Here is a 14,061-nt window from a genome sequence, read left to right on the forward strand (position 1 = left end):
TAAACTAGCGATTGGTTTCTAAGGATCATTTTGTTGTATTCACAGTAACCCACTGATCATTTTGTTATTATCATATGGCAACTGAAATATTGATCCAGTGCCATTATTTGAGAATATATCATAATCCAAATATTCAGCCAGCACAATTTAGCATACAATCCATCATCACCAAGTCCAAATCATCTGATGCTTCATAAATAATGGCTAGCTTTCTATTCACGTTCTTTGCAATATAAGCCTCAAAACTACAAAGGATATGCAAGTGACAGAATGTCATTGATCATCAATCATAAGAACACTACCATCAAGTGCAAAAAATAGGTACACAACTGGGATGAGCTACAAAAAGGTGACCCAAGTAAAGGGGGAAATCAGAATGTAAGTAATTCTGTGTACCTGTTGAGGGTTCTGGCAAGATATTTTGTTCCATTCCGGTTGGCTAAAGAGGGATACTTTTTCTGTAGAAAACCATATTCATCACGAATCGAATCAGCCACACTCTTCTTAGTGTTAATATCTAATTGACTTCTAAAAAGTTGAGATATAATCAGATGATTATGTTGCAATAAAGGATGACCATTTCATTTATTTCTTTGATACAGGATTTCTGTGATTTCAGAAGAATTTGGGGGTCAAATTGTTACACAGATGTTGCATACAAGAATTCTAACCCTCTCTATAGAGTACGATCCATGGGGATGAATCACATTGCTCTGAAATCACAGGAATGCTTTAAACACCAAGTTCTCATGCCATTCTCCCTCCTCAACTTACCTATTCACCACACCAATAATGCCCAGTTTAACCGGTATCACTCTTCCCATAAGGACATCCATAGCATCAGTGCCAGCATCCATGAGGTCCAGTTTTGTGATAACAGCAAGCGTGCGCCGCCCTATTAGAGAAGCGTCAGGAAAACTGTCATTTTACATTTAGCTGACCACAAATAAACTTCTCAAGTCAGTTACAAAAAAGCCTAGTGAAAAATGCCAAAGAACAAAGCCATGAAAGAAAATGGAAATTCACCATTAGAGGTGTATTTGGTCTCAGCTTAGCTGCAAACTGTTTAGTTACAATCTAAACAAGAGGACATTTCAATTTCTATCTTCTTGTATCCTGGTCAAAGTGAGCAATACAAATATGAAGCTTTGTGTTTCAGATCCACTACAATCAAAGACTGATAATCCAAGTTTCGAAACACGACTAAATATCAAGACTAAAGCAGGCATGGGCAAACCTCGGCCCTCCAGGTGTCTTGGACTTCAACTCCTACAGTTCCTAGTAGCCGGTAGGCCAAATTGTTACACAGCTGTTGCATACAATGCCTGGGCTAAAGTTACTTATCAAAGAATATTGCTATTCAGTCTCATTAAACTAAAATGAACTAATACATTCAAAGATGCCTACAGAAACACCATAAACTGAGAAGAAGTGGCCCATCAGTTCAGACGATTATTCTAGACTTCATAAACCATGATGTGCAGAAGTAGAAAAAAGAGCTAAGGCTGAGCACTACTCTCACTGACTCCCCGTTCCGATCTTTAGCACTCTTATTTCTGACTTGCTGTAAGCCAAAGTTCCCTGTCATGCCTGAAATGAAAAGCACCAGATCATAAAACCATAGAATCAGAGATAGATGGGTGCCAGCTGGCCTCAAACCTCATTTCTGACTTCATAAACTACTAGAGTTTAGAAAGCCTGGAGAAATAGCCTGAAGTGGGCCAATAATTGTTATAGCTGTTGCTGCAGTTTAACAGGATATAGACCTGGCTTTGCCTTCAGTCTGAAATGCCTCAGTTCCATTAATCATTAAAGGTACCTTGTCATCTTAATCATATAAATTACGACTGTATGCTACTGCAAAGTAATAATTATACCATTTACTGTGCCATAGGAGAATGGTTTCTAAGAAAAGGGAAGGGAAGCAATCTAGAATCTGCAGTTTTGTACTTACCATCAGGATCCACCTCTCGCGCTATTTTAAGTGCCTCTGAGGTGGCCATGTCTGTATTGGCAGCAGTGACTGCCAAAATTATTGAATTTGGGTTACTAATGAATCTAAGGATTAGTTCTCGGATCTGAAGTTCTATATCCTTTGGTTGGTCCCCAACAGGCACCTGTGTGAGAGAAAAGTAAAAACCTATAAGAATATTAGGCTTTAAACACATTTAGTAAGAGTTGCTCAATTGAAGCTAGGTTCTTACAATACAGCATAGAATCATAGAATCATAGAGTTGGATGAAACCTCATGGGCTATCCAGTCCAACTCCCTGCCAAGAAGCGGGAAAATCTCATTCAAAGCATCCCTGAAGGCCATTTCCAGGTAAGAGATAAAAAGGACACCTGAGCCACCCAATGAGGAGAAATGTACGATGGTTGAATGAAAAGTAATGCTTCCACCTTCGTAACTCCTCAACAGATGACAGTACTAGTATGCAGCAGGTACTGGCTTGTTCAGTAGACTCTCCTCTACCGTTCTATTTGGTGGGAAGCCTTAGCATTGAACGGCTGTGTTGTTAAAGTGCAAAGTATGGAACCCTGCCATACGGTCGGTCAATGAGACTTAAGCAATGTGCAGTCACTGAATTCTTGACAGCAAAAGGTGTCACCCCGAAGGAGATTCATCAGAGAATGCAAGCTGTTTATGGTGATTGTGTTGATGCGCGTACTGTGCGTCGTTGGGCAAGTAAGTTTAAAGATGTTGAGGTGGGAACATCTGACTTGCGTGACAAAGAGTTGGATGTCCTATGACAGCAATAACTGAGTTTCACAAGCAAAAGGTTGACAGATTGATTCAAGACGATTGTCGTATCACTCAGAGAGAAATTTCAAGCATAATCGGCATTTCACAAGAACGTGTGGGTCACATTATTGCTTTGCTTGGCTATCAGAAGATCTGTGCACGATGGGTACTGTGAGACGCTGGTTTCGGAAACAGAGTGTAGACTTCTTCCGTGACGGCTTGTTCATTGTTGGCAGAAATTTATTCAATTGTCTGGTGATTATGTGGAAAAGTGAATAGTGGTAGTTAAAGAGCACATTCTAAGGATTATTTCTGTGTTTGATTTATTAAAATACTGTATTCCCATCCAAAACCAAGTAACGAAGGTGGAGGCATTACTTTTCATTCAACCCTCGTAGCTACAGTAGAGTCTCGCTTATCCAACGTAAACGGGCCAGCAGAACACTGGATAAGCGAATATGTTAGATAATAGAGATTAAGGAAAAGCCTATTAAACATCAAATTAGGTTATGATTTTACAAATTAAGCACCAAAATATCATGTTATACAACAAATTTGACAGAAAAAGTAGTTCAATACACAGTAATCACTGTATTTATGAATTTAGCACCAAAATATCGCGATATATTGAAAACATTGACTACAAAAATGTGTTGGATAATCCAGAATGTTGGATAAGCGAGTGTTGGATAAGTAAGACTCTACTGTACTTTGCTCTTTTATTCTCCCTTTAGTCTTGCCATGTTGCATTTATCATGAGATGACCAAGTAGCTGCAAAGAAAAAAAGTGACCCAACAGACATGACTGCAGTGTGATGCGATGACAAAACTGGGAAAAGGCAGTAGAGACTGAAAGGGAGGTCAAATAGAAGCCCTAGCGAAAAAAATACTGCAGACTTCTGCTTTATATTATAAATGGTTGTTTTATGAACATTTGATCCTTTGTAAAGCATAAGCAATTTTCAGTTAAATGCACAGCAAAAATTATTTTCTTACCTTTGTCATTCCTGGCAAGTCTACAAGGGTCAAGTTGACTACATTAGGGGAAAAAATCTTTAGATGAATAGGTTCAGGACTGATTCCCTAGAAAATCAAGGGAAAAAAGAATCATTTTAATCTTGAAATCTTTGCTGTTTCTAAGGTCAGGCATCTACCTATAATTCATACTCAATTCAAGTGTCCTTGAACATTTCAGCTATTTCTTTTCAAAATGTGACTAGCTTGAAAGACAGGTAAGAGTTGACAGAACAAAGATCATGTTGCACTGATATTTGGAACCTACTTAGAAGACTTTCCCAAGCCATGCCCTTAGAAAGCAGCACTGCTATGGGTCACATATTCAGAAGAAGGTGGAATATAAATTAAATAAATGAAGTAACACTAAATTATTACTAAAAACAACATCATCAATATTCTGCCTCTAGATTGAAAACCCTGGAAACAGATACATGTGACTCATTTGTACAAGTGCTTCCCAATCATGGCCTCCAGATTCTCTGCTGAAATGTTTTCTTGCTTGAAGACTTCATCAAGCTGATATGTAACAGACTATACATGAAGCAAATTATAAATGACTGTTCAACTGGGATAATTCAAAGCTACTCATATGTTTCTGTAGGAATTAAATGTTTCTTGCCACTTCTGAGGTTAAAAAAAATTGATGAACAAACATGTTCATCACCAGACACGCACCAATGAAACTACGACCAGCACAGCTCCCTGCTGTTTCAGAAGACTGTCTCCTAAGACCGCCTTTAGCATCCACAACAATCATACATTGTCCATCAAGAGAAAACAGTGGTGAGATGTGCAAGGGGAGCAAGAGTAAGAAGTCTAAAAAGATCTGCCACAACAACAATAGAATCTTAGAGAAACACTAACAGTAGGAAAATATAATTCACCTTGTACACAGAATACTCAGCAATGCATAGAATACCACATGGAACTCAGAACAGTGTTTGTTTTCAAATATGTCAGCTGCAGTGTAATCCTCATTATCTGCAGAGCCAATTATATGCCGTTTCATTTATCTATGGCTTCACTTATTCAGTAATTCACTTAGAGCCTCCTGTACAAGCCACACCCTCTCCCTGTACCTCTGCCATTCATACATTGAAAATAATAGAATTTGCTATTATCCACAGTTTTATGCATCCATGCGAAGTCCAGGAATGCACCGCCTCACACATATGGGGGTTATACTGGATTCACAGTTCAATAAGGTGACACTTACCTTATTATTTCCAGAAATCCTTTCAGTTTCACTTTCTATTTCTTGTCTAATTTCATCGAAATCTGTATAAAGCTGAAATTTAAAAAAATAAATAAGTCAAAAATATTATATCATGTGTGCCACAATTTATCAACACAAGCAACCTTTCCTGAAGACCACAGGAGACGGGAACCCATGCAGATGAAATCAAGCAATGTTCCATCTCCCTCTAAAGCAGTGGTTCTCAACCTGTGGGTTCCCAGATGTTTTGGCCTACAACTCCAAGAAACCCTAACAGCTGGTAAACTGGCTGGGATTTCTGGGAGTTGTAAGCCAAAACACCTGGGAACCCAGAGGTTGAGAACCACTGTCACAGGAGGACCAATCACTTGCCTTTGGGTCTAGCAATGTGGAACCTGTGCCTGCCTCTCTTTCTTCCTCTCTGGGGAGAACTTTTTCTCCCTCCATTTTATATTATCCTATTAATATATTTTATATCATTATATTCTATACTATTATTCTATTATATTATCCTATTATTATTTTATTATTATTAGCAGTCTGTTATTATTATATTCCATTTTATATTATCCTATTAATATATTTTATATCATTCTATTCCATTCTATTATTCTATTATATTATCCTATTATTATAATATTATGCTATTCTGTTATTATATCCCATTATTATATTATCCTATTAATTCCATATTATCATATTCTGTTATTATTATATCCTATTATTATATTATCTCATTAATATATTGTATATCATTATATTATTATTATTATATTATCATATTATTATTATAGTATATTATATTATTCATCATTCATGACTACACTGAAACTAGAATAGAGAGAAATCAGCGTGGAAACCTTGTGAAACCTAAACTGCAAGAGGTACCATAGATTGTTGTACATGTAAATAATGGTAGTAACAAGAAATTCTTGATAGGATTCATAGTTTGTCTGGTTATGCTGGTTTCTGATGACAACTACTTTACAGTATATAATAAATGTTCATTTTGTTGTTCAACAATAAATGTGAGCTCTTCTTCATGGAAAAATAAGACATCCCCTGAAAATAAGACCTAGTGCATCTTTGGGAGCAAAAATTAATATAAGACCCTGTCTTATTTTCGGGGAAACAGGGTATGTAGGAGTTGTGCCTGCCTCTTCTACGTATCTTTCTGAGGACAGGGCAATGGAAGTTGGGAATAAATAGTGAACTTTAATCTGATATCCCTAGGAAACTCCAGGGAGTGAAGGCTCACCACCCTTGTAAGATCCACTGTTGATCATACATCATGGTTTCATTTTTTGTTTTTTTTAAAAAATACAGACCATTTTTGTAAATTGCATGATAAATGTGACGTTATCTCCTATGTAAACTTTCCACAATGCTTCTGAAATTCCTCTGGGCTCATTCGGGAAATGAAAATGCAGCCTTCGGCCATTCAGAAATTGTTCTGACTACTACTACTAGGAAAGTCCACCAGAGCCTACCAGAATGTGCTTTGCCTAAGATTCTCCCAAACCTCAAGAATATAGGTGTATATGCCCCATGTACAGAATTATCTACTTCTGCATGCATAGATTTTACAATTTTTCTTTTAAAAAACTACCTTGTTTTTTGTATGTAGAAATTTCCCCCATTCTTCAGCATCCACCCCTAGAAAAAAGTAATTGTGGCATTAGATGAGAAGCACTGCAACTCAAATACACATTCTCAATTTGAAATATGATTTCTTTGTGGATTTACTCCCTCTGCTTTCATGATAAAATAAACGCCTTATTGCTGATGGAGTCTAATTGCTAAGACTAATACATAATATATACTGCTTATTACATTTTAATCCCAGAAGCTCAAGAGTCTTTTCACATCAAATTTCTCTTAATAGACCCAAGTACAGTAGACCCACTCATGTACTGTTTACTTAGTTGATAAATCACATTAAACACAGTAGATCCAATTGGTCTACTCTAGCTGGATTGACTGTAAGAATTTAAGACTTATGTTCCAATCTAATTAAAAAGTTCTAATAGAAATCAGTATAAATAATTAGAAGTCAGAAGCAGAGATCATATTGCTTTATATATGAATTCACCAAAATGACTGTAGCTCAACTGGAGCCAGTAGCAATCTATTTTTTGTACTGATTTGATACCTGAACTGTTTTGTTCTATGTATGCAAATTTTAATATTTTTACTGTTCTTATCCAAGTGAATAAGGGTGAAATTAATAGAAAAACATGTAAAATGGAACCACCAAAATCACAGATTTCTGGTTTTATGTGAAGGGATTTCCTGCCCTTTAGGACAACAATCCACACTGACCATAAAACTCATTTACTGGATCTATGGGGTGAGGCCAGGTGATAAAGGCTCCTGTAATCTATACAGAACAAGGAATTCCTGCTGATATGTGAGCTGAAGCAAGTTCTAAAACATGGATCTAAAATTTTATCTTACAGGGGCTTGGGCAGATCTTGTTGCAAGGCCAAGTGCCTTTTCAGAAGTACAGCAAGGTCTCAACAGTCTTGTTCATACCAGAGGAAGAATGCAGCAGGAAGGCCAACAAAACTACATTCCTTGCTAAGTAACGCAAAGTGCTTTTCAGTCCTGACGAGAGGCCCATTGCATTGCATCACCAAGCACTCTTCTTGTGCTTAGTAAATAGTATTTAGATGAGTGTGACTATACCTTGTGGTTCCTAGACTGATATTGGACAGAGCGCCACTGGCTGCTGGATCCCAGAATTTCCAGGAAATGAAGAAACAGTGCTGCTTCTGGCCCACTATTTGTCGGCTCCCCACATCAGATTTAATGCTCCTTCGGCAACATTATTTCAAAGACATTTCTACCAATATCAAAATACAACTTGCTAACAAATGAACTGTGACAGTGATAACAAAGCACTATCTTGCATTTTTTTAAGTTTGGCATCTACATTGCATTCTAATTTGATGGCAGGAAACAAAGAAAAAAGAAAGCAAGTAATAAGAAAAAGAACCTACTAAGCCAACAGGCAAACCACAACTAGCTCTTGAGCACATTGGCCAGTGTGTAAATGTGCAAAAAAGGACAGCAGGCAGCAATAAAAGTGGTGTGAAATGCATGGCACTAGAATAAGTAAGCATGCAGATTTTGTGTAGGGAGGAAAAGAAGTGAACAAGAAACCTTTAGAAAGGTGCCTTGAATTTTTCCATGTTGCAGGGTCTGCAGTTAAAAAGAAAACAGCATCACAAGTTTAGTTGTTGTTTTTTCAGCACAATTTGGCTTGCTTTTTCTCCAGATCATTTCATGTTACCCTTTTGTCTCTTATTAATAGGCTTGAAGGAATTTCAGCATGCAGAAGGAGATATGTGCAGATCCAGAAATCACCAATGCAGTTAGATTTTACTTATATGATAGTCATAATTCAAGACATTACTATCAAGAAAATAATGCTCAAAACAAGAAATCATTGACCACTTCGTTATGGCTGATCAATTCCCTCAACTATTACAATGTAAAGAAGTATTTTATATTAAACTGTTAAGAAGCAATGTTAAGTATGACCAAAATAGTATCAGAATCAAGAATGAAAAGTTTATACAGTAAAAAAATCAGGCAGACCAGAGGTTAAATCTCCACTTGGTCATAGAAACCCACTGGATAACCTTGACCAAGTCAACCCTCTCAGACTCAGAGAAAGGAAAAACCAAACACCAATTAACAAAACTTCCTCAAGACAAGTTCATGATAGGTTCAGTTGAGGAACACCATAAGTTGTAAACCACTTTAAAGCACAAAATGACAAATATAGCAAGGAAGGGTTTGTGTAAGACCATAGTATCTCTGATCATTAAAATTCCTGGTTTTCTCAGTTTCCTCTATGGGAATGAATGCTTTACAGCTGCTTGGACATCTTGCTGAGGCTCCCTTTTTCTTGGCTGTTCCTGATCAACTGAAACCAAAACTGAATGCTATCACCTCCTGAGATGTCTCTCCATCCCCAAAGGCAGATGAATGGCTCCAGCATCCCTTTGCTCTCTAAAAGGAACTGCTCTAGGAGGCTGGAAAAGTGTTCCGATTAAGGTTTCAGCACCATAGAGGGCTACAAAGAAAAAGGAACCCCAACCCAACTGATGGAATCAGAGGATTCCAGTAGAAATATTGCAATTCTGGCCAGTCATCAGCCCAAACAATGAGAAGGAAACTTTTTTCACCAAGTAAAACCACCAGTGCAATCTATTCAGATGGTAGAGTGAAATTATTTATGACATTCAATATACATAAACACAAAAACAGAGAAGGATGTGGAAGGAAAAGTGACTTATCCAAAGACAAACATTTGTGAATTTAACAAAGAAGGAGCGACAGATCACATAAATCCATTTAAGGACTCAGAGTAATTTACATGTCTGGCAGCTTTGCAAGTAGAGCTGATTGTGTAATGGTCATAGCTTAGTGTCCTATGTACCATGAGTTACAAGGCCTGCCATTTAGCAAGGCCAATACATAAATACAAATCCTGAAGGTCAACAGCAAGTGAATTCTAAAACAGGCAACAAAAAAAGATATCCTTCCCAGGGCCTTCTACTTTCCCTTTGACATTTTTAAAGAAATCTATTAATTGGCAAAGAGGTTTCGAACTCTTTGTTTTTGTGTTTGTTACCATACAGTCTTTTAAAAAAACAACAACCCTGAACAGTACAACTAAGAGCTTATGCCCTACAAAACAGTTGGGTTATTCAAGCATTCTTCTGTATCCTTCAGCTTTATTGGACCATAAATCCTAACCAGCATGAATTTTATATTTTCATACATGAAAATTTAACTGTCTCCTCACCCCAGAATCTTTTGGGATGTTCTTAGCCGGTAGAGCCTAATTTGAATGTCTTCTGCCTCCTCACTTAGGCTTTTGTAAGACAATGGTGAAATGCACTCTCTATGGAGTAACAGCAGCAGTTTCCTCTTTTCTTTCTTTCTCCCTTCCCCCTTCATTTGTTTGATGAAGAATTGTGGGATATCTTTGGATAAATAATTAGGCTTTGTCCTTCTTGCCATCCATAACAACTCTTTTTAAACACAACACACAATTTTGAAAGCTCAGCAATTAAGGAGGGGAGGGAAATTTCTTACTACAAGCATCTAAAGAATTGCTATCATTTTCTTTTCTGTCTTTAATAACCAATAAAAGAAATCCCTTCAGGTAACGCTATGACTCATCTCTGCCTACTAGGTTTGTTCTAGGCTCAGTAACATCACTTTACAATTTAGGAATATAGGAAGCTTCTTCATACTGTTTTGGACTTTGGACCATCAGGCTCTGATATTGTCTATTTTAGAAGCGAGCAACTTTGAGAAGCTTATGTGACCTTCTGACTGTGGGCATCTTGAGGAGAAGAACACAAAAAGCTTCGTAACACTGGCCTACCTAGCTTAATACTGCCTAAAGTACTACCTGAAGGAGCAACTCTCCCTACACATACCTGACTGAGAGGTCTGCAGAAGGGGCTCTTCTCTGGGTCCCACTACTGTGAATAGTGGGGTAGAGACACATGAGAGAGGACCTTTTGAACTGTTACACCCCAGTTATGGAATACCTATCCCTTGGGGTCTCTCCAGCGCTGAATCAAGACATGGTTTTTTAATTAAAGCCTCTGGGATTTAATTTACTTTAAACGTATAGAAACTTCATTATTAGTACATTGATTATTAAAATTGTAGTCTCTCAAACTGTTTAACTTGTAGTCATGATTAATACATTTTACACTATTTAAGTTATTTTATCATTTTAATCTGGAATTGTTTAAAATTGCTTATTGTTCTATGTGTATGGTACCCTGGAATCCCCCAAGATAATGATTGTCTTACGGAGAACATGGGGAAATAGGCTTGTGAGTCATGAAAACTGCTACACTTTGAAAATGAAAGGAGATCAGCATTTTTTTTTCAGATAGGCCCTGTTTTATGTGATTACAAAAAGAAACACTAATTGCATTTTCGGAGTTTTCTGATTCTGCTTAAAAACACCACAGAAGAGATAGTATCCCCACTGAGAAGGCTTAAAGCCTAAATTAAAAGGATGAAGCAGATGTAGCGGAAAGTCCAAAATAATCCTTTGGTTGTAGAAAGGGCAAAAGTCTTGCTTCCTTTTTAACTTGTACCAAGCAGTAAAGTGTGTCCTAAGATGCTGAAAATCAGGGCAAGAGGAGATGTTAAAGTATATAAAATATCTGACTATATATTTTAGCCAGCCATTACACACAACTCACCTTTATAATCATTCCATAGCAAAAAGAGTGGGAGAAATCGATATGCATAAGGATAAACACACAATTCCCCAAATCCCAATTCTTATTAAAGATAGCTTTGGGAAGTATGTTTAATAACCTAAGTGTATCTCACTGTCAATACATGTTATTATGTAAATAGACTGGTATTTTTTTAGATTCAAAATTTTATTTAAATCACTACAAAATTGCTCATTCAAGTGGTGGCACACACTGCATTTTACAAGGATGGAAAGATAGCCATGTAGTAGCTAGATAAAATTCACTGATGTGAAGACATAGGATGAACTACCAAAGTCAGAATCCACCCAGGCCGTAGTTGTTCTGATTTCTATATATGGTTGTGAAATCTTTATCATGAAGAAAGCTGATAGAAACAAAATCAACTCATTTGAAATGTGGTGCTGGAGGAGAATTCTATGGATACCATGGACCACTAAAAAGACAAATTAGCAAGTCTTAAGACAAATGAAGCCTGAACTCTCATTATAAGTGAAGATGACTAAACTGAAACTCTTCTGCTTTGGAAATGCCATGAGATGACAACGCTCACTGGAAAAGATAATAATTTATGGCAAAGTGGGAGGCAGGAGAAAAAGGGGATGACTGTCTTACACCTGTAAGACAGTCATCCTCTTTTTCATTGTTGGATGGCAGGAGGGGAAATCCACTCACTTGAGTTATTCCCTGCATTTTCAGTTGGAGAGCAAGAGAATAACTCATGAATAAGTGGATTGCTCCTCCATGCCATCCAGGAAACAATTCAATCAAAAGCTTACATCCCTGAGTTTGCAAGACCTGAGTAGGGCAGATAACAACCAAGGATCTGGATGATTTCTCATTAATGGGTTTAGTATTAGTTGACATTAACTTTAACAGCACACAGCAACAACAAACAAACATTTCAAACCCATCTGTTTTTCTTCAAGGAACTTTAAGTTCAAATTGAACCACTCAAAATACTGAAATCAAGCACAAACACTGAAAGGGGATTTATGCTGATTGAACAACACACATGTGACCCTGTTGTTTTTATTTGGTGTTTTTAAAAATCTAAAATTAAAAAGGATTCATGCAGTCTTAATGAATTAAAACATATATTTTGTCCCCAGGGAGAAAATAATGTTATAATTATTTCCAAAAGATAACATTCAGTCTAGTGAAGAGAAGAGGGCATTCCCTCTAGAAACGTGGAGAAAAGGAACTTCAGTTCCCACTTATGTTAAGAAAATAGTTAACTTATTTTTAGTAGCAGAACTTGTGATCTTCCAAATACTGATGTACTGTAAATCTTATTATCCCTCACTATTGGCTTTGTTAGCCAATATAGTAGGAGTTGTATCTTTTCACACACCATTCCTCCTTCCCCCAGCTAAGGTTGGGGGAAGGACTATGTCACATTCAAAATACTGAACAAGCTCCAACTCATAATCAGTTACTTCTTAACCTTTGACTTCACCAAGAAGTTAATTGTGGACTATTAATATAAGCAATCAATATAAGAAAGCAAAGTTAACTAGTCTACTTTGACAATACAAAATTTTCTCATATAAAAAGTACCCTGGGGTTGGGGAGCAGTCTCCACAAAAATGGGTAAACCTTGACTAAAAAACCCACTATTTTTGTAGCCTGTGAGAATGTTTGTCTAAGAAACCCTAGGTCCTCCAGTGCAATTCCATGATCAACCTATAGAGGAAGTTGACTATAGAGTTGCACTGGAGGACCTTGAGATTTCTAAAGTTATCACATAATTCAAATCCAGGAATAACCAAATCCTGTACAGTATTGGACCAGGACCAAATCTCTATGCATCCATTGCAACCACAGACTGACCCAGGACAAGTCACACGCTCTTAGCCTTTGAGTAAGGCAATAGCAATCCTGGGTTGTTGTGAGTTTTCCAGGCTGTATGGCCAAGTTCCAGAAGCACTATGTCCTGATGTTTCACCCACATCTATGGCAGGCATAGTCAGAGGTTGTCAGGATGCCTGCCATAGATGTGGTGAAATGTCAGGAGAGAACGCTTCTGGAAAATGGACATACAGCCCGGAAAACTCGCAGCAACCCTGTGATTCCAACCATGAAAGCCTTCAACAACAAATAGCAAACCTCTTTGCAATAGCTTTTACCTAGAAGAGAGTCTTCTTACATCAGAATTGATTTGAACACACAGAACAGCAGAACTAGCCCCAACAAATAGTTGTGATATACGCCTGTAAGAGTGAACCACATGTGACCTCCTACTTTTAAATAGCTGAAGAAAGGTGGTATATTAATTAAATAATAAGAGGTGACCATGGGACTAATGCCATAGGTTTATATTTAAGTTCTACTGAGAGTAGGTACTGAACCAATGAATTCAAATTAAACTAAGTAAGATTCCAATCAAACTTGAGAAAGAAGGTATTGAATTTGACAATAACAGCTATTCAACAACAGCTACCACAGAACATGGTAAGCTCTTTTTTGTAGGACCCATGGTGGCGCAATGGGTTAAACCCTTGTGCCAGCTGAACTGCTGACATGAAGGTTGCTAGTTCGAATCTGCAAGATAAGGTGAGCTCCTGTCTATCAGCTCTAGCTTGCAGGGACATGAGAGAAGCCTCCCAGCAGGATGGTAACACATCCAGGCATCCCCTGGGCAACGTCTCTGTAGACAGCCAATTCTCTCACATCAGAAGCGACCCGCAGTATGTTTTGAAGACGCTTCTGACACAATTTTTTAAAGCTCTTTTTTGTTTTCAAAGAAGTGGATGGCCACCTGACAGGGCTGCTTTAGCTGTGGATTCCTGCAGTGGCAGGGAGTTTTATGACTATTG

The 14,061-nt window shown here is 37.5% G+C and overlaps 1 protein-coding gene across 4 annotated transcripts in view; it reads right to left on the bottom strand.

Annotated features, from left to right (window-relative positions):
* Window positions 1–14,061, bottom strand: part of dnm1l (dynamin 1 like) — a 38,254-nt gene that overhangs the window by 11,938 nt on the left and 12,255 nt on the right. For 2 of the 4 annotated variants that reach the window (XM_008110388.3, XM_008110386.3), the window contains exons 3-9: window positions 8,142–8,180; window positions 6,586–6,632; window positions 4,977–5,048; window positions 3,740–3,826; window positions 1,955–2,117; window positions 775–895; window positions 397–528 (exon numbers count right to left, since the gene is read on the bottom strand). In XM_008110388.3, coding sequence (XP_008108595.1) covers window positions 397–528; window positions 775–895; window positions 1,955–2,117; window positions 3,740–3,826; window positions 4,977–5,048; window positions 6,586–6,632; window positions 8,142–8,180 — 661 coding nt within the window. The remainder of the gene's footprint in view (window positions 1–396; window positions 529–774; window positions 896–1,954; window positions 2,118–3,739; window positions 3,827–4,976; window positions 5,049–6,585; window positions 6,633–8,141; window positions 8,181–14,061) is intronic. The other 2 variants (XM_008110389.3, XM_008110387.3) reach the window with 1 other exon arrangement.

This window comes from Anolis carolinensis, chromosome 5, assembly GCF_035594765.1.
Source record: "Anolis carolinensis isolate JA03-04 chromosome 5, rAnoCar3.1.pri, whole genome shotgun sequence".
Taxonomy (NCBI): Eukaryota; Metazoa; Chordata; class Lepidosauria; order Squamata; family Dactyloidae; genus Anolis; species Anolis carolinensis.